The 24,881-nt window shown below is 41.3% G+C and overlaps 1 protein-coding gene across 1 annotated transcript in view; it reads left to right on the forward strand.

Annotated features, from left to right (window-relative positions):
* Positions 1-11,354: 11,354 nt before the first annotated feature.
* MAOB (monoamine oxidase B) overlaps positions 11,355-24,881 on the forward strand; it is a 117,837-nt gene continuing 104,310 nt past the window's right edge. Inside the window, exon 1 of the mRNA XM_023202817.1 lies at positions 11,355-11,576. Within this exon, the coding sequence (XP_023058585.1) occupies positions 11,531-11,576 (46 nt within the window). The 5' untranslated portion in view covers positions 11,355-11,530. The remainder of the gene's footprint in view (positions 11,577-24,881) is intronic.

The raw sequence follows: 24,881 nt of genomic DNA on the forward strand, positions 1-24,881 counted from the left end.
AGTTTTGCTCTTGTCACCCAGGCTGGAGTGCAGTGGCTTGATCTTGGCTCACTGTAACATCCGCCTCCTGGGTTCAAGCGATTCTCCTGCCTCAGCCTCCCGAGTAGCTGGAATTACAGAAGCCCGCTACCACACCTGGCTAATTTTTGTATTTTTAGTAGAGACAGGATTTTGCCATGTTGGCCAGGCTGTTTCTGAACTCCTGACCTCAGGTGATCCGCCCGCCTCGGCCTCCCGAAGTTCTGGGATTACAGGCGTGAGTAATGGCACCTGGCCAATGGTTTTTACCATTACTTTTAATGGCAAAAAACACAATTATGTTTGCACCAACCTAATACTAGTTCATATTCACATCACAGTTAAATCAACTGTGATCTAAAGTAAAGAATAGACTTCCAGGAAATGGTGGAGTTTAGGATATGACTCCTAAATATCATATTAGGAGAGGAGACTGGTCCTACGCTGTTTTCGTTTTTGTTTTTGTTTTGTTTTGTGGAAAGATAGGGCAGATGAGTTGCCTTTTAGTTCTTTACATTTCAAACCAGAGTTTTACATAAGGCATTGGTATGTTGTTAATGTAGAGAAACAACTTGTTCTAACCTCAATTATTTGGATAATTAACCACGGAAATTATACCTCAAATAATATTTTTTCACTGTAGCACTTTGCAATAAATGAACATTTTTCTAGTTCTGTAGTGAATATTATGACTGAAAATTACTGGGATTTCTCTAAAATCTCAGCACTTGATGAAATGACTTCACTTGAATGCCAAGAAAGCACAGTTTTTGCAAAATAGCACCCAACCTGATTTCAGCAGGTCAATTTCTATTTGCAACACCAGCTCTGAGTAATGCTTTTTGGAATTTGAAAATGTTCTGCTTCCTGGAATTTACCAGTAAATGTCCCACATATAGCAGAGTACTATACAAACAGGAGCTACGCCACATAAAATGTGACTTCACAATATTTGAGCTTTTTTATACTTGCTTTTCATAGCCAGGAGTTCTGAGTTCTCTTCTTGGCTGTACAAATGGGTGCTGCTGTTAATAGAAGGAAATTTTAGAGATGACATTACTTCCTGTTCCTATTTCGAGACTCTGGGTATTCTATTCCCTCATTGTTTGAGCCTGTCTGCTGCTGACCTTGTTCTTTGCCTCCAAGGCTTTAGGTAGACTGCTGGAAGGAGGTAACAGAGGGGTTGTACAAATGGCTCCAAAGATCCTTACCAGCTCTGTGACTCACATCACTAGTTCTCTAAAGATTGAAAGCTATTAAATTTTCATGTGTCTTGAGGAGGTGAAAAGGTTTATTTGTATTTTTTCCAGGGAATTTCCAGGTGGAGAAAAAATAAACCAAATGATTTACCAGAGTAAGAAAGATGGAAAAACTTTATTTTCTTTAGACTATAGCAAATCCTCTATTACTCAATCTAGTTGCACAAAGTTAACAACTGGTTGCCAACTTTCAAATCATTTGAGCATGGTAAAATATGCTTAATAAAATTATAGTCAATGTACTATTAAAACATTTTATTCTGAAAATTTTCATAAATTCATACAAGTAGAAAGAATAATATAATAATCCCCCATGCACCTCTCACTCAGCTTCAACATCTGTCACTGTTTTGCCAGTTTTGTTTTATCTACAAGCCACCACTATTTTTTTCTAGAGTGCTTTACACCAAATCTCAAACACTGTGTCATTTCATCCTGTAATACTTAAGTATGCATCTCTATTTGTCAAAGACATTTCTAGTATAACCATCATGCCGTTCTGACACATAATATGAACAATAATTTCTTAATGTCATCTAGCCCATATTCAAGTTTCCTCAGCTGTTTCCAAAATACAGTTGGTTTCCTCTAATCAAGATCCAAATAAGTCTACACACTGCATTTGATTGGGTCTCTATAGTGAGCATAATTTTATCTTTTTCCTGTTAGACAATTTAGAAAGCACCCTAGGAGTTCAGAGAATCTTGGAATCCTTAGTATAATCATAGTTTTACTCTACGTGGCCAGATAGCTGTGAAAAAGTTGTTATAGCATACAGAACATTTTCTTAAAACCAATAATATTTATTCACTTATTTTTAATTGACAAATAATAATGGTATATATTTATGGAGTACAATGTGGTGTTTTGATCTACGTATACGTTGTAGAAAGATTCTATTAAGCCTATTAACATATCCACCACCTCCCAGACTTATCATTCTTTTTGTGTGTAGTAAGAACATTAAAAATCCATTGTTTTAGCAATTTTCCAAGTGATGCACAAGAAACCAAAGTGAGACCATAGGCTTTGTCACATTGCTTCTTTCAAAAAGTGTGTAAAGGACTTAGCTGAACTCTGCTGGCTTCCTTTTAAAAATCCTTTAGCTAAAATTTTCCAATTTTAAAATATCCGCGCCCCAGTCCCCCCGCCCCACAACTACCTAAACTCAAGACTTCTATTAGAGAAATCACAGTAAAATTTGAAGACATTTCCACCGTAGATTTTTTATGGGCATAAGGTATTTCAAGGACTGGCTAATGGGTCATTTGATTTACTGAGACAGAAAAGGCAACATTCCCAGTAACATGAAAGGCTTCGCCAAAGTAGCTTAGTAGCTAGGCCTGGGAAACTGGGAAACCATGTTACCAGGGAACCAAGAAGGAAGAAATCATGCAGAAGTAACAGAGAAGGCACAGGAGTCTTTAGCAAAGTGGCTCGGAAAGGGCACATGAGCAGAAAAAGTAAAAAAAAAAAAAAAAAAATTTAAAGTAGCCTGAGGAGGACTAAGAGTAGAGAAAAAGAGCCTGCCATTCTGTGTTTGGTCTGCTCAGGCTGCCATAACAAAATGCCACGGTCTGGGTGGCTTAAACAATGGAATTCTGTTTCTCACGGTTCTGGAGGCTGGGAAGTCAGAGATGAGGGTGCCAGCTGCTCGGGTTCTGGGAAGGGCTCTCTCCCTGTTCCTGGAAAAGATGCAGAGGCTGGAATGGGCCTGGGTGAACTTGAGGAGGCTTGCCCAAGAGGGTCTATGTTATGGAATTATTGGTAGTGCTGCTGAAAGCAGGCGAGACTAAAGTCAGCTCACAGGATTACCTTGAAGCCAGGTAAAGGGTCCTGGACATCTTGTGAACACTACAAGGGCAAGGTTGACCACGTTTGTTCATCTTTTCTTTTGGTACTTCTGCATTTGAGTCAATGTTAGGGAAGTTTTTCCCACTCTCAGTTTATGTAGTATTTCACCCATCATGTTTCATTGTTTTACATTTAAATTCCAGATCTATTTGGAATGTATCCTGATACACAATGTGAAGAAGGGATCCAATTTTATCTTTTTATTTATGGCTATACAGTTATTTTGATACCATAGGATTTATTAAACATTACATTTAGAGGGAAATTTTAGACACAGAGAAGTCATCTTGAAGGGATACCCCCTGGCTAACTCACAGATAATTTGAGTATGAAAATAAATAAAGTTAGCAATGGATTATAACCCATTGAATAAAATAAGAATCTGAGAGTTCATACTGAAATAAATAAGTGAATACATTGAAGGTTTGATGAAGACCAAGGTATTTACATAGTCTCAAAGTACTTTTCCACAAAATAGTTACTACAAAAATAAAAAGCATAACTTTATAGTAGAAGCCTGGCAGACACCACTATAACCAAGAAATCAAAATTAACATCACCAGTAATGGGACAAATTCAAATTGTGTACCACAGAATAGGAGGCAATTCGGAGAACACAAATGTGCGTCTATACTATTTCTGCCAAATATACACAATAAGAATCTAATAACAAGGAAACACCAGACAAACCCAAATTGAAGGACATTCTACAAAATGTCTTGTAATTATACAAAATTCATCTAAAGTGTCAAGGTCATGAAAAGTCAAGGCAAGATTGAGAACTATTCTAAATTAAAGGAGTCTACAGAGACTGCACAACTAAAGACAACATGTGATCCAAAACTGGGTTCTTTTGCTAGAAAGGGTATTATTGACACAATTGGCAAAAATTAAACGGGATAGGAGGATTTGTTGGTAGTTATAATTCATTGCTAATTTTCTGAATTTGAGGGCTGTATTGTAGTTATGTAGGAGAATGACTTTGTTCATAGAAAATACACATTAAAGTATTGGGGGTAGTGATAGAATATAATGTCAACAACTCATTCTCAAATGCTTCAGGGGAATAAAAGTTTCTTTGTACTGTACTTGTGACTTTTCTGTAAGTTTGAGACTACTTAAAATAAAACTTATGGAGAAATGACAATCTCCATCTTTTCCTCAAGGATTTGAGCTGCTCCTTTTAATTACATGATAAATTTCTATATGCAATTGAATCAATTTCTTTAATTTCCAATCTGTTGAGTGTTTTGTCTATTCATGAACTGATGCCACTCTGCTTTAGTCATAGAAGCTTTAAAATATGTTTTACAGGCATCCCTTGTTTATGGATTGGATAATTAATATTGTCAAAATGTTCATACTACCCAAAGTGATGTATAGATTCGAGGAATCCCAATGACATTTTCAAAGAAATAGAATAAATGATCCTAAAATTCATATGGAACCACAAAAGACCCGAATTGCCAAAACAACCTTGAGAAAGAAGAACAAAGCTGGAGGAATCATGCTTCCTGGTTTCAAACTATGTTACAAAGCTATAGTAATCAAAACAGTATGTTACTAGCATAAAAACAGACACACAGACCAATGAAACACAGAAGAGAGCCCAAAAATAAACCCATGCATATATGGTCAATTAATCTTTGACAAAAGTGCTAAGAAAACACAATCAGGAAAGAACAGTCTCTTCAATAAATGGTGTTGAGAAAATTGGGTATTCACATGCAAAATAATGAAATTGTACCCTTATCATGCACTGTATACAAAAATTAACTGAAAAAGGAATATAGACTTAATTAAATATAAGACCTGAAACCATAAAACACCTAGAAGGAAACGGGAAGAAAAAAAAAAACTCCTTGACATTGATCTTGGCAGTCTTTCGTTGTTGTTGTTGTTGTTTTTTTGGATATGACACCAAAAGCACAGGCAACAAAATAAAAAATAAACAAGAGGACTACATCAAACTAAGAAGTTTCTGCACAGCAAAGGAAACAATCAACACAATGAAAAAGGCAACTATGAAATGAGATAAAGTATTAGCAAATCATATATCTGATAAAAGGCTAGTATCCAAAATATAAAAGGAACTCATACAACTCAATAGCAAAATAATAATAATAATAATAATAATAATCAAATAACTCAATTAAAAAATGAGCAAAGGACCTGAATAGACATTTCTCCACATAAAACATACAAAAAGCCAATAGACACCTGAAAGAATGCTCAATATCACTAATCATGAGTGAAATGTGAGTCAAAACTACAATGAAATATCACCTTATGCACTATTATAAAAAGAGAGAGAAAGAGAGATAAGTGTTGGTGAGGAGGTGGAGAAAATGGAACCCGTGTACACTGTTGATGGGTTGGTGGAAATTTCCACCACAACTGATATGGTGGTTTCTCAAAAAAAAAAAAAAAAAAAAAAAAAACTAAAAATAGAACTGATGTACAACCCATATAACCATACAAACCCTTTGTATATATTCCAGGTATATATACAAAGGAAACGAAATTAATATGTCAAAGAGAGATATGTAGTCTCATGTTCATTGCAGCATTATTTACAATAGCCAACACATGGAATCAACCTAAGTGTCCATCAACAGATGAATGGATAAAGAAAATATATATACACAATGGAATACTATTCAGCCATAACAAGGAATAAAATCCTGCCATTTGTGACAACATGGATGAGAAACTATAGTACATTATGCTAAATGAAGTAAGACATACAGAAAAAGACAAATACTGCATAATCTCATTTATATGTGGAATCTAAAAAAAGTCAAACTCATAGAAACAGAGTCGCCACTGCCAGAAGCTCGGGGATGGGAAAATGAGATGTTGGTCAAAGGATACAAACTTTCAGATATAAGAATACCTCCTGCTCATTTCCCAGGTAATCCAGGCTGTGACAGTCTCTTGGATTTTGGTTGATTTGTGAGCATAGAATCCTCAGTTCTGTGGGAGTAGACACGTTACCCTCAGCCATAGGCTTTAACTTCCTGTAGTGTCTCTAATTTGCCCTCTCCCATACAAATGAATACTTTGTTTCAACCATTCATAAAAATTGATTTTCTATTACTTAGAAGAGTTCAAGTTAATGCAAGTCCAAGCTATGAGCATCATTTTGTAACGTGTAACTCTCCCAGCCAGGAATATGTCTTACTACAGTAGCCATCTATAAGAAGAGCTACTTTTCTTATCTGATTACCTATAGTTACCAGTATCTTGATTGCAATCATCATCAGGAGTCTACATGACATAAATATCTATTTTATAATAAAACAGGCAGAGATTATTTAACTCAAGGCTACGTAAGTGTAACCAAATAATTGATTCTGCATCAGTGAGCTTACACTATGAAGTTAGAATTATATAAAGCAGAAAAATTCATTCAAAATAACTCTGTTCAATAACCAATAATTAGTATTCAGACCCTAATATTTATTTCTAATTTCCTTTTTACTAAAAGAATTGGTGAAAATCCTTGACCCCATGTTCTTGAGAAATGTTTGTTCTGATTTTCTCTCCTTCTTGATCAGAATTTTTGCTATTTGACTTTCCTCTGTGTGCCATACAGTTCTTTTCATGTCATCTGTTCTGATACATCATTCCTTGTTTAGGGCCCCATGTATGAGTTGTAGAAGTATTCGTTTTCATTTTCTTAATTTATTTTTTTTAGAGATGAGGTCTCACTATTTTGCCCAGGCTTGTCTCAAACTCCTGAGCTCAAGCAATCTGCCCACATCAGCCTCCCAAAGTGCTGGGATTACAGGCATGAGCCACCATACCCTGCCAAGTTGTAGAAATAGTCTTAGTCTTGACATCAGTCATTGTTAAAAAATTCACTTTGGGTGCAGATTGCTTAGCACTTATAATGCAAATAAGGTCTTGTTTTTCTTCAACATGCTCTACAGCATGTTTGGAGATGACCTCTATCTTTCTAAAGACTTGTGGATTGGTGTCTCTGTCTGACTTTGTATGTTCTGGGGACAACCCCTCCGTAATGTGCCCCTATGTTCCCTGTCCTGCCCATACTATGACAATGGTGCCATAAGGAAAAGGGCCTTATTCTGGTTCTTTGGGAAGTAAGAGTCATTTTTCTGTCTGGCTCAGTCTTGTCTCTATAAGCCAGCTCAGCACCTCCACATGGTTGTCGGTCAATTGAGGTGAGTTGTGAATGCCCACCTGTCATTTGACTTTTCCCTGCCAACTTTACTTTGATCAAATACCTGACCAGTCCCTGGCTCTGGGGTAGGTCTTTCCTTTGGCATCTTAAAGCAGCCTGTGAACTTTTGAGTTGGGCCTAGATTCTGTAGCCCATTTTCCTGTGAAAGGCCTTGACTTGAATTGAAACGATTGAAGCTGGGCTCCTCCAACTTTTGTGCTGCCTGAGGATGTGTGATCCCCCCTAAACAAGTCCTTGGGTCCAAAAGCAAGGTCTTGCTCCATTGAAAGGCCCCCTACCACCTTCTCATTGCCCTCAAGGGAAAGATTTGGATGCACTCAGATTAGGATCCAAGCTGATGATGAACACTGCACTGGGCAGAACCAGGAGCCCTATAACACTTCCAATTTAACATTATTAAAAAACCATCCTGGCTGAAATGGCTGACCCTTTCATCACTTTATTCCTCTACATGTGTTTTTAAAAAGATCAACGGAGTCATTGTGGAAAAAATGGAAAGCTCTGAAGAATCTAATTTTAAAACAAATTTTCTATCCCCTGTCAAGCTTCCAGCATTTAAAAAAAAGGCGAAATGTACAACTTAGATAATATCTGGTTAACTCTGTTCTGCACAGCCTACTTCTTTATTGAAACTGCCTGTGGCATCATGAGACATTCGCTGAAATATCCGTTAATGAAAAGCTGGACAGTAAGAAGGAAGTAATGAGAACATTTTATCTCTTTGGGAGTCTTCTAATAAAAAAAATGAAAAGAAAGTAAGTTCATTTTAATTGATGAAAGAGACATAGATTTCATCAAGTTGAAAAGGCAAACAAATACTGCTAGGGGCAAACTGCACTCCTCTGTGCTTTTTGGTTAGAGCTGTTGAGTACTGCTCCATTGGAACATGAATTGGGTTTATTGTTAACGGTCTGTTTCCATATTTAGTTTTCCCAGAATTCACATGGCGTCTTATTTATAATGGCATATACCTAATGATGAGCACAATGTCTGACACAGAGTTGTTGCTCAATAAATTATTCTTGAATGGATGAATAAAAGATCATGCATTATCCCTTCCTGCAGGAATTGATTATCTAGTTGGGAGGGGAAGACACAAACATACACAAAAATAAGTGATGATTCCTATCATTGTATTTATTGTTAATCGTCTAAGGTTATCATCATATTCTTCACTATTAATTTTGTGGTATTTGTGATGTCGTAAAGGTAGCCAAAGATGTTCTTTATACCTTAGCCTGTGTATGTTTCTTCCACTATTCCAGCCTCAGGCTTGCCTCTCAATTTAGCACTTGCTGATCAGTCTGCCTGGAGTGCTTATCTTCCTCAGTAGTTAATTAACTCCTATTCATCCTCCAAGCCCCAGTAGAAATGTCATTTCCTCCTGGAGGTCCTCCGTGATTGCCTGGGCTGGGTTATCGAGCCCTGCTTTATATTCCAGGGCAATATTCAGAAGTATGCTTGTGATCACTCTTCCTGTATGTCTTTCCTGAGAGCGCATGAGCCCCATGAAGGCAGGGACAGACTCCATCCTTTTCATCTCTTCTCCAGGGCTCAGCATAGCAGGTGTTTAATAAATGCTGGTAAAATGAATGGACACTTCCTTACAAAGAGCACCTTGAAATAGGCAAGGGGCTCTAGAGCATGGAGCTGGTTCTCAAAATGATGGGGAGGCAGAGGCCTGGAATAGAGAATGTGATCAAGTGTGTGGTCCATGGACTAGCAGCACTGACATCACCTGGAGCTTGTTAGAAATGTGTCTTCTCAGACCCCACCCAAAACCTGGGTGATTTGTATGCACGTTCAAGTTTGAAAAGTCCTGCTTTTCATCTGGCCACACAACGCAGATGGAGAAGACAGACCTCGGGAATTATCCCACCTAAGAGACTGAGGGCCCTGAATGGATCTGGATGATTGCCTGTATGTGGGGAAAACAGGTGGCTGCTGTTTTTCCTATGACCAAGTCCTGGGGTCTAATTCAATCCCCCTGCCACCCCTTTTAAAAATATACCTCATGGAGCACAAGGTAACTGCAAGGTAACTGATTACCTTCGTTTGGGGAAAATGTTTGCTAACGAATTTTCTCCAGATACTGTGGAACTGTGTGGTTCCTCTCCTGGTCTCATTGCCAGTTGGACATAGAGAAGGGATTATCAGTCTGCCTTTTATTCAAAGTCTTAGATCCCCAGAACCCTGGCTGACTTGCACTGTTGGAACTAAGCAAAAGAGATTCCAAGAAGATTCCACAAGGATCTCGTGTTAGTCCATTTTGTGCTGCTAGTACAGAATCCCTAAGGGGGTAAATTTACATGGAAGAGAAATTTATTGTATCATGGTTCTAGAGTCTGCAAATTCCAAGATTGAGAGGCTGGCATCTGGCAAGGGCCTTCCCAATGTGTCATCCCGTGGCAGAAGGGCAATGAGGGGTTAGAAGGAGTAAGAGGTCAAATTCACTGTCTCAAACCCTTTTTATAGTGGCATTAATCCATTCATGAGGGTGGAACCCTTGGAACCTAAACATGTCCTGACACTGTTGCATTGAGGATTGAGTTTCCAACATGTGGACTTTGGAGGACACATTCAAACCATAGCAGATCCTCTCCATTCATCCTACCTCACCTGGCACGTAATTCACTTGCAGGCTAGGTGAGGAGACAGAGTATTCACAGCCAAGAAGCCCACAGCTTCAGGGACCTGTGGACAGAGGTGGACCAGATAGGGGATGGCAAGGAGGAGGTCAGCACAAATTGTCTGCAGGGTGAGGCAGCTTCATTCTCTGCAGCGGGGACATGAGGTAGGGATCGGGGTTCAGGGACAGGGTCTGACTGTTTTATACCAAAGCAGGACAGATGGAAGTCAGAGGTGGATGAAGACTTTTCCTGTCACCTGTGACTCAGTCACAGAAGTACCCAAACTGTCTTCTGATCTGAGGACAGCAGAAGCTCAAGATACCTTGGTAGCAGGTAGATACAAGGGAATGGTGTGGGATGAGACAGAGGTTTGCTTCAGTTTCTCATCAAATTCCCCAGATCTGAAGCCAGCCCCTCTCAGGCCTGAACAGAAGCACTTCACCTGTTTATTTCTTGAAAAGCCATCCTATGTTGCTTCTTCCCACTTTTAATTCTCAGAGGTGGCTTTCCTACTGTCCAGAAGAAATAAACTTCTGTTTTCCCTGGAGTCACCTTAGCTTAAACCCCTATAATCTTGTTGAATCATCCCTATGTTTGGCTAAAACAGGCTCCTCAGACCCACCTTCCAGGGTCACACAGGTAACTTGGCTCGCTGCTTCTGGGGGCTCTGAATCCCACACTGCCCATCCAAGACCTCTTCCCTGCTGCCACCAGTCTCCTGGGGTCTAGCCTGAACAGCTTCCACCAAGGACACACTGCATTGCTTCAGAGTGTATTTAAGGTGCGGCATTTGCGATGCTAGTGAGGAGCCTTCCTGACTTAATCACGCAGGGGGAGTGGGGAAAGAAGTGGGTATTTGGAAGGAAGGTGAGGTGGGCTGGGAATGCCAAGAAATGATAGTACTGTGTGGTGAATCGAAGTGGGTCTTGGAATCTTCCCAGCTTTTCTTTTCTTTTTTTCTTTCTGACTTTTTATCTTATGTTGTCACTCACTATGTTTTGCTTTCCGCATCTGCAAAATGGATTGTTGTAAGCTTGAACAGGAATCATGCATAAAGTGCTGAGCACAGTGTCTGGTACCTTGAAACCACTCAGTGGAAGTTTCTTATTATTTGCCCTACACCCAAGGAATAATTCGGGCCCTGAAGGAAGACACCCCAATTTGCCATCTTCCCAGCCGCCAAGCTTGCTAGTGCACTAGGGAGGGTGATGAGAAAATACCGTGCAGAAGGCTGAGGAGTGGGGATTCTGGGGCGGGACTCTTCGAGGTCCTAAGTGACCTCTCCGCCCAGGCACCCGCCCTCCCCGGGCCTGGGCGGCAGAGCTGCGGGTGGGGGCGGTGGCCCAGCGCTGCACCCGGTCTGCGCGTAGGCGGGCGGGCGGGGCTGCGCGTCCGGGCTCCCGGGGCGGGTAATATAGCTGCTCGCCGAGGCGCTGGTGCGCGGGGGCAGCGCGCGGCAGGCCGGCGGGCAGGCGGGCGGGCTGGCTGGCAGGCAGGACTGGGATCGAGGCCCAGAAACCGGAGCAGCGGGCAGCAGGGAGGCCTGAAACGGGGCGAGCGCCATGAGCAACAAATGCGACGTGGTCGTGGTGGGGGGCGGCATCTCAGGTTAGTCGCGGCTGTGCGCCCTCCTTCCTCTTCACGCGCTCGGACAGGTGGCTGCCTGGGGGAGACGCGGGGGGCGGCCGTGGGGCAGGGGCTGACCGTGCAGTCCCCAGACTCTCCATGCACGGGCGGGGCTCTAGTGGGTCCGGAGTGCCGTGCACTGAACCCTCCTTTGGGGGCAATTTTGGGTGCGTTCCTCGGACCCAGAGGCCAGAGGCTGGAAGCCTGTTGCACCTCTGGGGCCAGACTTTGAACTTCTCCCCCAGAAGGCTGCTGGGCCTTCGCTTGCTGGAGTTTTCCAAGCCAGGGAAAAGGGGTGGGGAGGTGACACAAAGGTCAGTCATTTGCTCCAACTTGACCTGGACACTCCGCACCCTCGCTTGGAGCAAGCATGCACAGCATGGTGTTGTCCTGGCATCGGGAACAGGACCTTGAACAGAAGAGGTTGGAGCCTGGCCAATCGATTGCCAAAGACTTTCCAGGCCCTGCTGATTCTTTGAGATTCTGTGATTGTCATGGAGCTAACCTGAGGCTGCAGTGCCTTTTTGGCAAATGCCTATTTTCCTCCTATCCCTTTCCCACCCCACTCCACCCCACCCCACTCCTAGTGCGGGGTGGCCAAACGGCAGCTTTGCTCTCTGGCCTAGCCCATATTTGGCAAGGAAGGGAACAGACACTAACCCCTCAGCCACAGGGGGCTGTGTACATACCAAGGGCATGGAAAAATATAAGCCAGAAGAAGGGATGGGGGTAGTGGGGGCACACACCCTCTGTGGAGGATCTGGCAGATCCTATGGGATGGGGTCAATGGGACTCAACAATGCTCTCAGTACAGCCTGTTTAATGGCCCCCTGGGCATGCTTTGGCCCACCTCCTAACGCTGCCCAGTACTTGAGCCGTAATTAGGACACCTCCAGACCCGTGGATGTGGTGTCTAAGACTTGCCTTAAGGAATTCTCAAGTAGCTTTCAGGAAGTAGGGGTTGGCCTTGCTCCCTGCCAGGAAGGAGGGCAGGGAAGAGTTGTTCTGATTCTCCTGTGGCTGGAGAAAAACCCAAGGCATTGGGTGTTTGGTGCTGACCATGGTCCCGTCCTCCTGCCTCTGCTCCAGCCTTCCTCCCCTTTGGGTGGGATCTCAGGCTACCATGTCTGTCTAGCAGGCTCAGGTGAGCTCACCCATGCCAGGCCCTGTGCCTGGTGTTGCAGGTACATAGATGCGTAATCACAACATGCTGAGGTTGGCCAAGGCTGTGTATAAATTCAGTTTTCTTTCAGCATTTTTGACATCTTCTCTCCTAGAGGAACTTGGACTTAAAAGCATACCTACTTAGGTGTTTTAGAAAATATTACTAAGTGCCTCTTGATGCTGCCTTGCATATTACCCCATCTTACGGAAGCTGAAGTTTCTCTTTTCAGGCCCCCAAAGTCATTTTCTTACTAAAGTACGCCTAATGGGTTCAGATTTTTCTATTTTCCCTTCATGATTTGTCCCTTTCTGATTCGTACTCCAAGCCTTCAGGTTCAATCACATTACTCATGTTAGACTCATCTGGAAAAGGTAGATAAAGGTTTAGCTATTTTTGCAAGCAATGGTGAAACCTCTGCGTTCATCCTCCGAAACTCTGATCAAAACAAGGTACTGATGAGTAGATCTGACTTTTCTCGAGAACATTCCACGGAATAGGCATTGTTCTAAGAACCAAAAAAGCAGGCTTCCAAAGCCCAGTCTTACTCAATTGCTTCATCTGCTACATGGGGATAACACCAATTAGTCACTGCTAGATTACAGGGCAAGTGAAACAATGTGAGTGAAATAGCGTTGCAGAGTCTGAAATATGGCACAAGCTCCTCAAGAGTTTTACCCATTTATTCAGACAATAGGAATTGAGGGAGGCTGTGTAGGGGTTTCAAAAATGGATCATACTGTTCTTGCCCCAGAAGACTTGTCAATTCAAGAAGGGAGATGGGATACTCACAATACAAGGTAGAAGGTGGTGCGTGCCATGGGAGGGGTCCATTCATTGATTCATCATTCATTCAATGAACATTTACTTCCTGTTCCACATTTTGTCCCAAAAGGAATGAAAGATGATTTATGCAGGGCCATTGTTCCTGGGACCCTCACAAGCTGATGTGGGAGACAGTCAAGAATAATTACTACTCTTTGGCCTATGACAGGTGCTTTAATAGTACACATAAAAAGTTCTAGGGAAGGTGATTGGAGAGAACATCAAACTCTGAGAAAATCTAAGAAGAACTCACAGAGTTGGTGACATCTGAACCATGTCTTAAGGGATGAATATGAATTCACCAGGAGACTAGATGAAGAAAGCATTTTTAAACTAAAGAGCAGCTTGTACAAAACCACAAAACTGTGAAAGAACATGGCAACGTGTAGGAGAACTTAAGAGCTTCATTGTGGAGAGTTGCCAGAGGGGTCTGGTGGGAGAGAAAGCTAGAAAAGTCAGTTGGGATGAATTGTGGGGAGGCTTGTATGTCAGAAAGGTTTAGGTCTTTCTGTGAACAATGAATGACATTGATGATTTCTTATTCACAGAGTGCCATGCATCAAATGGCGTGTGTCACATCTGGTGGTGATATTAGCAAAAAGGGGATATGAAGAAGAGGGAGAAAAGGTTTTGGGAATAGATAGGACATCTAGAGTTGGAGGTTCTGGGAGGACACCCAGGGAGAGAAATCTAGCAGTTGGAACGAAATTGGGGTTACAAATGTGTACGATGGAGGTTTTAGTAGATGAAATGGCCAAAATCGAGAGTGTAGTGTGTAGAATTTTCGAGTTAGTAGGTGACCAATACAATGATTTACGTTTTAAAGTCTCTGGATTTGACTCTGGGTTCTAAACTTTGTTAATTATTAAACTTGCGACATTCTGGCCGTTCCCTGATAATTTTTAAAGCTGTCAGCAAATTTTAATCACTCCCTTTGGGATAAACAGAGATGTACTGGGAGGATAGCTGGTTAATACATAACTTTCTTTCTTGATGTTTTAAAAGTTCCAAGATAGTTGTAGACTAACTTTTTAGAAATGTGTATGGTGTATAAATGAGTATTCACGGAAATCTCTTTTACCCAAGGGGCAGGTCATCTCCAGAGACTTGGCAGAGCAATGACATCTCCCACATGGAACTGGACAGCAGCATGTTGCATCTGTCCCCCATCTCTCAGTTTTAGTGTTTGGGTTGGTGGAACCATGGAAACTATCTTCTACAATTCTGGAATAGCTCTTGTTCAATCCCCAAAATAAAAGCTAAAAAAGGCAACTTGAAGCAGAAACAAGAAAGTTTTGGCCAGGCTTGGGAGAGGAGATTTGGTCATTTGAGGGTGGCAGGCACTTGTTTGAGATCCCTGGAAGTGTTGGAACCAGACTTCCAAATTGTAACCAACACCTGGCAGGTGATATTTGTGGCAGGGAGAGCAAGCCTGGCTGTAGGCTAGTGGTACCAGCTTTGGCAGGGAATGTCAGAGATGGCTCATAAAGGGTCATGAGTTGAGGTGTGTAGTGGGCAGATGTGGCCCATGTGTTAATGGCAAAGCCTCTTTCTCACCTTTGGTGAAGAAAAATGGAGAACTTCCCTGTTCTCCTGTAACCCACTTGAATGTCCTAAAAAATAATAACTATACGGATGTGCCTGGAAATTTGTACATCCTAGTCAAGGAAAGAATAGACAGAGGTAATATAGCAATATTAAAAGAACTTAGGATTTAACTTGCAGGACTGAGACGGGAGGATTGCTTGAGCCCAGGAGTTCGAGACCAGCCCTGGCAACATAATGAGACATGTCTCTACACACACACGTGCACACACACACACACACGCACACACACAAAGCTGGGTAGAGAGGAGTGCACCTGGACCCCCAGCAACTCTGGAGGCTGAAGTGAGAGGATTGCTTGAGCCCAGGAGTTCGAGGCTGCAGTGAGCTGTGATCATGCCATTATACTCAAGCGTGGGCCACAGACGAAGACTGTCTATAAAAAAAGCCGGGGGTGGGGGGGGGTAGAATAGGTTTTAGTGTCAAGCGAACTAGTTATGAATCCCATTTCCTATGCTTACGTATATGGAACCTTAAAAGGTATATAACCTCCCAGTATTTCAGCTGCCTCATCTTTAAAATGAGACTTATAATGCCTTCCTGGCCAACTTGTTTGAAGGATTGGAAAGAATGCACATGTAGGACCATAAACAGTGATCACTTCAACTTTGGCTTATACGTGCCTTATGCTACCTTTTTGGAAATATATCCTTGTTTGTCTTGTAGAGTTTTTCAATCTAAGGGAGCAAAAACAGGCATTTCTGTATAACCACTTCTTTTCATCAACCAATAATTTTTGTGGATGTGCAGCATAGATAAGGTGGCAACAGGACGCCATGTATACTTGTAGGCATCAGGAGAGACTTGCCTGGCTTCAGCCTCATCCTGACTCAGTCCTTTCCTTTATCCCCCACAAGGGGCCTGAAGAACTCAGGCTCACTTTGGGCTGTGAGACCCTCTAGGTTCCGCATCAGGAGAAATTCTGGAAGCCTTAGATCTGTACTTCAGCCTCACCTCAACCTGGCTGTTATTCCAGTTCTGATCTGGTCTTCATTAAAACCACTTGTTTCCTGTCTTAACTACAATAGGTGATAAATGCATTCATAACACATGATATTATTTATTTAATAATATTTAATAATAAATGATAAAAAGGTAGCATGTCAAGCATTGTCTACATGCTGTGCAAGGTGTTAGGAGCTTGATTAGAAAGACAAAAGCTCTGTGAAGGTTAAAAATGGCAAAGCCTTGTTCTTTCTGCTTGATTGTAACACCCCTGGTACACAGTGATGGGGCCGGTTGGTGGGCTGTGTGAGCAGAGCCAGTTGCCATTAGAGTCACAATTTCTAGGCCCTCACGTGTCCTCAGAAGTCACCAGGGCAGGCTTAAGACTTGGCTTGGCCATTGACAATGGCCAGTTTCCTTCTCTTCTGACTGGGTATTGAGGTCTAGGCTCCCTGCCATACATACAGGGGCAGTGCTACGTAGAGCCTAGGGGTTAAGAGCATGGTGTCTACCCTGGTTCCACCACTAACTAGCTGTGCCACCTTGGGCAAAATAGTTAACCTTCCCATGCCTTAGTTTTCTCATTTGGAAATGGGGATAATAATGGCATCTATTTCATAAAGTGGCTGAGAGGATTAAAGGAGAAAATACATGTAAAGTGCTTGGAATGTGGCTTGGCATTTGGCAGGCACAAATTAGATATTGATTATTATTGTTCATCATGCTGACAAAATGTCCGCTAGCAACTAGTGGTCTGAAGTGCCAGTGCGCCAGCTTCCTCACTGTCAAACTTTGGGTTGAGGAAGTGGTTTGTGGCTGTGCATGTGAATGCACTAACACACACACACGCGAACGCACGTGCACGCACGCTCAGGGAACATTAGCCTGTAACAGGGATTCTGCTTCCAAGCCCTGTTTTCTTGGCTTGTATATGATTTACTAACACAGATGATGTGAGAAAGTCAGCAGCTTAATTTAAACAAAAAGCTTTAACTCTAATTATTTTAATACATATTTTAAGAGATAAATATGTCAGAAACTATAAACGTAAAACATTCTTATACGAACGGGAAGGAAGATCACACAGCTGTTAAACACAAGGGCACTGGAGGCCTGGGACTTGGGTTCAAATCCCATCTGTTCCCCTAAATGTGGAGCTTTGGCAATAGGAGTGGCAATAGTAACAGTGGTTAGTTTTTTTGTGGAGTTCAATTACGGATGATTTTCATTTTTTTTCCATTTTCTGTCATTTGCAGATATTCACAACAAATATGTATTATTTCTGCAACTCATGTTTCCAGAAACACCATACTCTTCTCTCTCTAAAAAAATTCCTCAAAGTATAAATCACCAAGATGGAATGTGACTGCATCTTTCATTTATATCAGTGGCCTTTCTTCTTAAAAATATTTGAGGAAATTTTTGTTATTAATAAATCTGGTTATTATCCAGGAGTGGTGGCTCAAGCCTGTAATCTCAGCACTTTGGGAGGCCAAGGTGGGTGGATCGCTTGAGGTCAGGAATTCAAGACCAGCCTGAACAACATGGTGAAACCCTGTCTCTACTAAAAATACAAAAAATTAGCCAGGTATGGTGGCGCACGCCTCTAGTCCCGAGCTACTTGGGAGGCTGAGGCAGGAGAATCACTTGGACCCGGGAGGCGGAGGTTACAGTGAGCCGAGATTGTGCCACTGCACGACAACCTGGGCCACAGAGTGAGACTCTGTCTCAATAAATAAATAAATAAATAAATAAATAAATAAATAAATAAATAAAATGTGGTTATTAATTCTTCAATTTATCCTTCTGCAAAAGATGCCCTGCTAGATATCAAAAGCCCTTTCAAAGAGCTTGTCTCTTCAATTTGTCTTGGTACTTCTTCAGCCAAGTTTCTTCAATTTGTCTTGGTTCTTCAAAAGTGGGGGAATGTTCCTGGGCTAACTCCTACAATTCTCAATAAACGTTAACTTTTTTATTTGTACAAGTCACTGGGCAGTATTGAATTGAGGGCACCCTGGAATCATGCAAGATAGAATACCCTTGTAGGGTGCAAAAGTGAGCCAAATTGAGGGGCCACGTTCAGGTGTAATATGTGTCTGAAGAATGAGTGTTTTTAGCCCCACAAGAGAATGCTTTGGAAATTTGCTCAGGTTAAATATGTACCATTATGCTTTTGCAAGGATCTCATTTGCTGGGCTTAATTTATTAGTAATGTGTCTGCATAAAAGTTGTTATTTCCCCTAAGAGGAGGCCACAATGGTATAAATTTCCTTCCTGATTTTGAATATTCAAGGAACAAACTTAGAAGACCAAGCTAAAAAATGCTTTGCTTTAATAGAATCATTGGTGACTGAAGATGGAAACATCTTTAGAGTTTTACACACTAGTTAAGATCGCCTGGTTTTACATCCAAGAAAAAGCACATTTAGAGAGGGAAAAGGGCTGACTCCAGACCTCACAGCCACTTCTTTTGAATAAAATTACTGTCCTGGAGGATGAGCCCTCAGCCTTAGGAGAAAATGCAAACAGAAGGGCATCCTGATCAAATGGTGCCGGGTGGGAGGCTGGAATCACTAATAGTTTGAATGCACTATTTCTACTTTCTGTTTCCATGCTCACAAAATGGATCCATCTTCAGCCTCCTCCGTTAACTCAGTAAATAAAAATACAGAAAGCCAATTCCCTGTTAGCAATGTTTCCTAAGTCAGCATACATTTATTTACTGAAGGAAGGTATAGAAAAAGAGTAAGACTAAGTTCCCAGCCTCAGGAAACTTAAAATGCAGATGGAGACACAAGACTAGCACATACATGAAATAAGGAACAATTAAAATAATGTGTAATTGAATTCTGAACTGTGGGACCCAAGGACTAAGTTAGAAGAATCATTAAAGACCCCAGGAGTTGGAGAAAGTCTCATTAAGGGAGTAGAATTTAATAGGTTCTGAAGAACAGTCCAGGTTTGGGAAGGTAGAGAAGAGAGAGGCTTTAAAGATGGAAGGAATCATTTAAATCATAGGACCAGAGACTTCAGTTATCAGGTAATATTTATATTTACAGGACAGTAGAAAGTTCAGCTTGTCTAGAATAAAAGGATGGGGAGACATGGGAAAGAAAGTTAGTAGGAGTGGGGCAGGATCCAAAAATGAGTGAAAAAGCGAAAAGGTAGGTTTTTCCCGCTGTGAGAAATAGGAAGGCATTGACAGTTTATGGTATAAAGATAGGGTGGACGGTTGTGTGCCTGACAACCAGGGAAGCCAAGACATGGATAGAAATTCAGGAACAGGTTGAGAGGTGATCAGCTGATTATAATGTATTGGGTTATTCTGAATGCCCAAGGGAGGTGTCAAGAGAAATGGGGATAGAAAGAAGGCAAGAATGAGTAGAAGGAGGTCTCCAAAGATGCACTTTGCTTTCTTCACTGTCTTGCTGGCAGCCTATCCAGAAAAGAAGTATCACAAACAATAATTAGTTGTAATTTAATGAAGTTGTAGGCACTCCATAAAACATTCACCACTGTTACTATTGCCACCTATATTTTCTTTATGCAAACTTCCCTCCAAAGTTTTATCATTGGGATTGAAGGACATGACTGTCTTTACATTTTTTCTTCTTTAAAACACTAAAAACAGAGATTTTCTTCCCAAGGGCTATGGCCCAGTTTACTAAATGATAAAACGTGTATCTCTGGCAATCTCAAACACAAAGTGAGTAGTTCATCTTATTTGTTATATAAAAACTGTCAGCCAGGCGCGGTGGCTCACACCTGTAATCCCAGCACTTTGGGAGGCCGAGGCGGGCGGATCACGAGGTCAGGAGATAGAGACCATCGTGGCCAACGGGATGAAACCCCGTCTCTACTAAAAATACAAAAATTAGCTGGGCGTGGTAGTGTGCACCTGTAGTGTCAGCTACTTGGGAGGCTCAGGCAGGAGAATCACTTGAACCCGGGAGGCGAAGGTTTCAGTGAGCCGAGATGGCACCACTGCACTCCAGCCTGGCGGCAGAGCGAGACTCCGTCTCAAAAACAAACAAACAAACAAAAACAAGAAAACCTGTCATTTAAATCTTTTGTTTTGTGAGAGAGGGGCACCACCAGCAAACATCTTCAGGTAGGTCTGACCTTTCAAATGCTAGTCATCTTACCATAGTCTCCATTTAATGGCATCTGAAATGTCATATACTATCTAATTTCCACTTCATATCTGAAATTTGAGCTCTTGATCTTGTGTTAGGCATCTCTTAGCTAGGCCATTTTCAATTCTATTCTCCTCTTCATCAACATTTATCAGAATTACACAATGATGAAGGTGTCCTACTGAATCCTTAGTTTTATTTGCTCTCCTTCTAGCCTGAATAATCGTCTCTTTTGCTTAACCTCTCCAGCATTTTTAATGATTCTTTTAATTGAATTTGGAATCCTTACTTCATATTTTGAAGTTGGGGCTGCTTTTTATTCCTGTGATCCCAGTTGTGTGTGTGTATTAAATTGTGTATTGATATTACGTCTTTAAATTATATCTCACTTCTTTGGGTTATTTTCCAGTTTTCTACATTAAAGAAACAAGCTCATTGGAAGAGCTTTTGTTATCCAGCAAAGCATCTTTTTTTAAGAAGGATAAAGTGAAGAATTAATAACCAAATTAGTTAATAACCAAAATTACTTCAAACATTTTGTAAGAAGAAAGGCCACTGATAGAAATGAAAGAAGCAATCACATTCCATCTTGATGATCTACAGTTTGAGGAAATTTTTTAGAGAGGTGCGAGTATCATTTTTAATAACATGAATGCAGAAATAATACATGTTTATTCTGAAGATCTGTAAATTATAGAAAATGGCAGAAAGAAAATGAAAATCATCCATAATTGAACTCCATAAAATATTTACCACTGTTAACTATTGCCACCTATATTTTCTGTATGCAAACTTTATGTTGTATTTACTGTACTTACTTGTATCCCCTTTAAAAATAAATACCAACATATTATGTTTACCTATGTCTTAAATGTTTTTTCATAATTTTTTTTTTTTTTTTTTTTTTTGAGACGGAGTCTTGCTCTGTCGCCCGGGATTGGAGTGCAGTGGCGGGATCTCAGCTCACTGCAAGCTCCGCCTCCCGGGTTTACGCCCTTCTCCTGCCTCAGCCTCCAGAGTAGCTGGGACTACAGGCGGCCGCCACCTCGGCCCGGCTAGTTTTTTTTTGTATTTTTAGTAGAGACGGGGTTTCACCGTATTAGCCAGGATGGTCTCGATCTCCTGACCTCGTGATCCGCCCGTCTCGGCCTCCCAAAGTGCTGAGATTACAGGCTTGAGCCACCGCGCCCGGCCTTTTTCATAATTTTATAACATTAGTTCATATGATTGTACTACAACTTGTTGAAATCAATCTCCTATTGCTGAACATTTGTGCTTTTTTCAAACTTTCTGCTATTTTCAACAAAGCTGTTATGAACCTAAATTGTTGCACATAATTCTGATTGTTTATTTAGGAAATTTCCAAAGACAAATGTTAGAAACCTTTCTAAGGCATTTAATAATTATAGCAAAATTGTCACCCCAAGAAAGTTTTACCAATTTACCGTATGATGGAATTGTAATAATGGAGTTATTAGCCATTTCAATAGGAAACCAACATTTCCTCCCCACCCAACCATTCCCCAGACGGTACAGAGATAATCAAGATTCTTTACCAGTTTGCAGTTGTAATTTAATGGAGTTGTAGACACTAGAAATTAAAAATATCTTCAGTTTTGTAACGTTTTAGAACATTTTAGTGGTGGCAAGTAAATTTTGCTCTCTGTAACATGCAGGAAAGCTGTTTTTTTTTTTTTTTTGCAATTACTACCTTATGCCTACCATTATCTACTGAGAACATATACTTTTATAGTACGTTTAAATTTATTGGTTACTATCTAGCCTGTGCTTCCAGAAGTTTACCATCATTAATTAGATAACTGTTGTGTTTCCATGCAGAAAAGAAAATTGATAGCTGTGTAACAAACCATTTTCTATGATTAATTATTTTTACCCATCTAGATAAAACATGAATATAGCCTTTGTTCACAGCCTATTGTAACAGCTGATCAAACAGCTGTTTCATGTTTTACATTTTAATTTCCTCTGTATTTTGCATTCAAATCCTGTGATAGAGTTTAGTTTATTTAGGAGACCCATAAGATAGAGTCGACTGTTTCAGAATAGCCCTTTTATTCTGTGCCAGTTAGTCGAAATCAAACAGACCTTGTTAAGCACTGATGATAAATACACATAAAGGCGTGCACTAAAAGAGTAGTCCTCGTTCCATCAAATGTATTTCCCTATGTCATTGTTCTGCAGGGGAGAAAAAGAAATTTGTTCATTCGTTGATTCATTCAGTCATTCAATAAGCCCTTATCGAGTGCCCTATTTACCAAACATTGGGCTAGGTGTGGGAATACACAGATGGGTAATACATGTGCCCATCTTTCAGGGGTACTCCAAGCAGAAGGAGGCAGATATGTAGAGGTGAATGTTCTGAGGGGTGATGGGTGCTGAGAAAGACATGCTTATCTGGATCAGATGAGACAGAGAAAAGGAGGATAGCAACTTCACCTCAAGGGCCTCAGAGGCCCTGAAGGAGGATTTGGCAATGGAATTTACTGGATAGATAACCAGCAAATTCAAATGTTCTTCTTTGAAATATAGCTTTAAGTAGTTGGAACTTAAATCTATATTCTAATATACATAGAGTGTTGAAATTTCACTTTCACTCGTTGTAGAGTGGATGCTATAGTAGGCTGTCCCACTACCTTCAGGACCTGCTGAGAGTGTTGGCTGCTGCTGGCTCACAGCCAAGTCCCTCTCTGAAAGTCACCCTTGACTGAAGGGAGCTGACTCACCCAGGCCTTCGTACCCTCTTGCTTCAATGCAGGACAACTCTGAAGGGCCACATTAGCCTGAGAGCTCACTGTAGGTCTGATTGATTTCTCTGTTGTGATTGCATCTCTCAGTTCAACTCCTTCCTCTGCCCAATCCTGCTTCCTTTCTTTCTATGTGTTGAACCCTGATAAAACTTCTATGTGCAAACCCATCCCAGATGCTACTTACCAGGGGATCCTAAGCTAAACAGAGGATGACTGAACAGCATTTTTGCTTAGCATGTCACAAGATGTTCTAATCATGAAGCTTCAGTCAGTTGAAGGGAGAAGCAATTAAAAGGCATGACCTTTCCCATGTCCTTTTCTTTTCTTTTTTCTTTTTCTTTCTTTCTTTTTTTTTTTTTTTTTGAGACAGAGTCTCACTCTGTTGCCCAGGCTGCAGTGCAGCGACACTCTTGCCTCATTGCAAGCTCCGCCTCCCAGGTTCACACCATTCTCCTGCCTCAGTCTCCCAAGTAGCTGGGACTACAGGCACCCACTACCATGCCTGGCTAATTTTTTGTATTTTTAGTAGAGACGGAGTTTCACCATGTTAGCCAGAATGGTCTCGATCGCCTGACCTCGTGATTCACCTGCCTTTGCCTCCCGAAGTGCTGGGATTAAAGGTGTGAGCCACCGCCCATGTTCTTTAATGGCCTCCACCAAGGATGCAAGAGGCCGGTAGGGCCTGGGGAAGGTGCTTAGCCTCATCAGTTCTGGATAATCACTCTTTGGTGCCCTGAGAGCTCCCAAAGTAAGGGTGAAAGGTAGAGGTTGGTCACTAAGCTGGCCCAAACATTCTCTGGGGAATCCCATTCTTCTCTTACCACCTGTGTGCTGATTCAGAGCTGAAATTTAGAGCCTCTGATCTGGAAGTGCTCGAAATATGGATTCCTTCCTTTATTGGAGAAATCCATGGCAGTACAACCAAGAGAGAAATTATGAAACAGCCCTAATCTGTGAAGACTGGATACAGAAGGTTGGATGCTGTCCACCTATTCCAAGCCACCATTTTGGATCCAGCTCAGATTCTGGGTTCTTAGAAAAATAGTACTGTTGGCACATACCTCTATTCTTTCCCTTATCCTGTGACCATTTCATGCAGCTTCCTGTAGGATTTCTCAGAGGGTGTTGAAAATGCTGAACGTGATTATTTAAGAAATCGGACAATGGAGTTCTTGATGGATAAGGGAGAAAGGGAGGTTGTGACGGAGCAAGCTGGTTCATAGATTCAAATGGAGATGTTAATAGATTGGAGGTCTTTGTGTCATTAAAGAACATTTATATTAGAGCAGTTTGAGCGAGTGAACTAGAAAGATAGGAAATCACGATTGTGAGGGGGTGTTCTATAGGGTTTTGACCTTTTGATTGTGCTACTTGGAAATAACCATTGTTTAAATGAGTTGCAACATTTTCAATCAGCATGTCCAGAGATTTAATTTTCTATGTGATTCAAAAAATTATGTAAGAGTCAGAAAAATGATTTCCTTTCATTTTATTTTATATTTACTAATCTGCTATTGTTTTTACAACAGGGCGGAAGAGACAACTATCCATTTAATCTAAGTTTAGAGATTGACAGAAAAGTCCCTCTGTTTTATTGAGAAAGACAGGAATCATACACTTTGAGGTCCTAAAGATTCTAAGTAGGTCTCTGTTAAAATTGCATGCAGGTCACTGGGGAAGCTAACCCCTCAACTGCTTATTTGCTATGTGAGTGATGTACAGCAAGCAGCATGGGGAGGGGAACCAAAGCAAGGTGCTCAGACTATAGCAGCGCCAAACGGCTGGGAGAAAAAGGCAGGCTTTATCTCCCAGCTCATTTTCTCGAAGATGATTAGAAAAGCATAGA

This window comes from Piliocolobus tephrosceles, chromosome 12 (genome assembly GCF_002776525.5).
Source record: "Piliocolobus tephrosceles isolate RC106 chromosome 12, ASM277652v3, whole genome shotgun sequence".
Classification (NCBI taxonomy): domain Eukaryota; kingdom Metazoa; phylum Chordata; class Mammalia; order Primates; family Cercopithecidae; genus Piliocolobus; species Piliocolobus tephrosceles.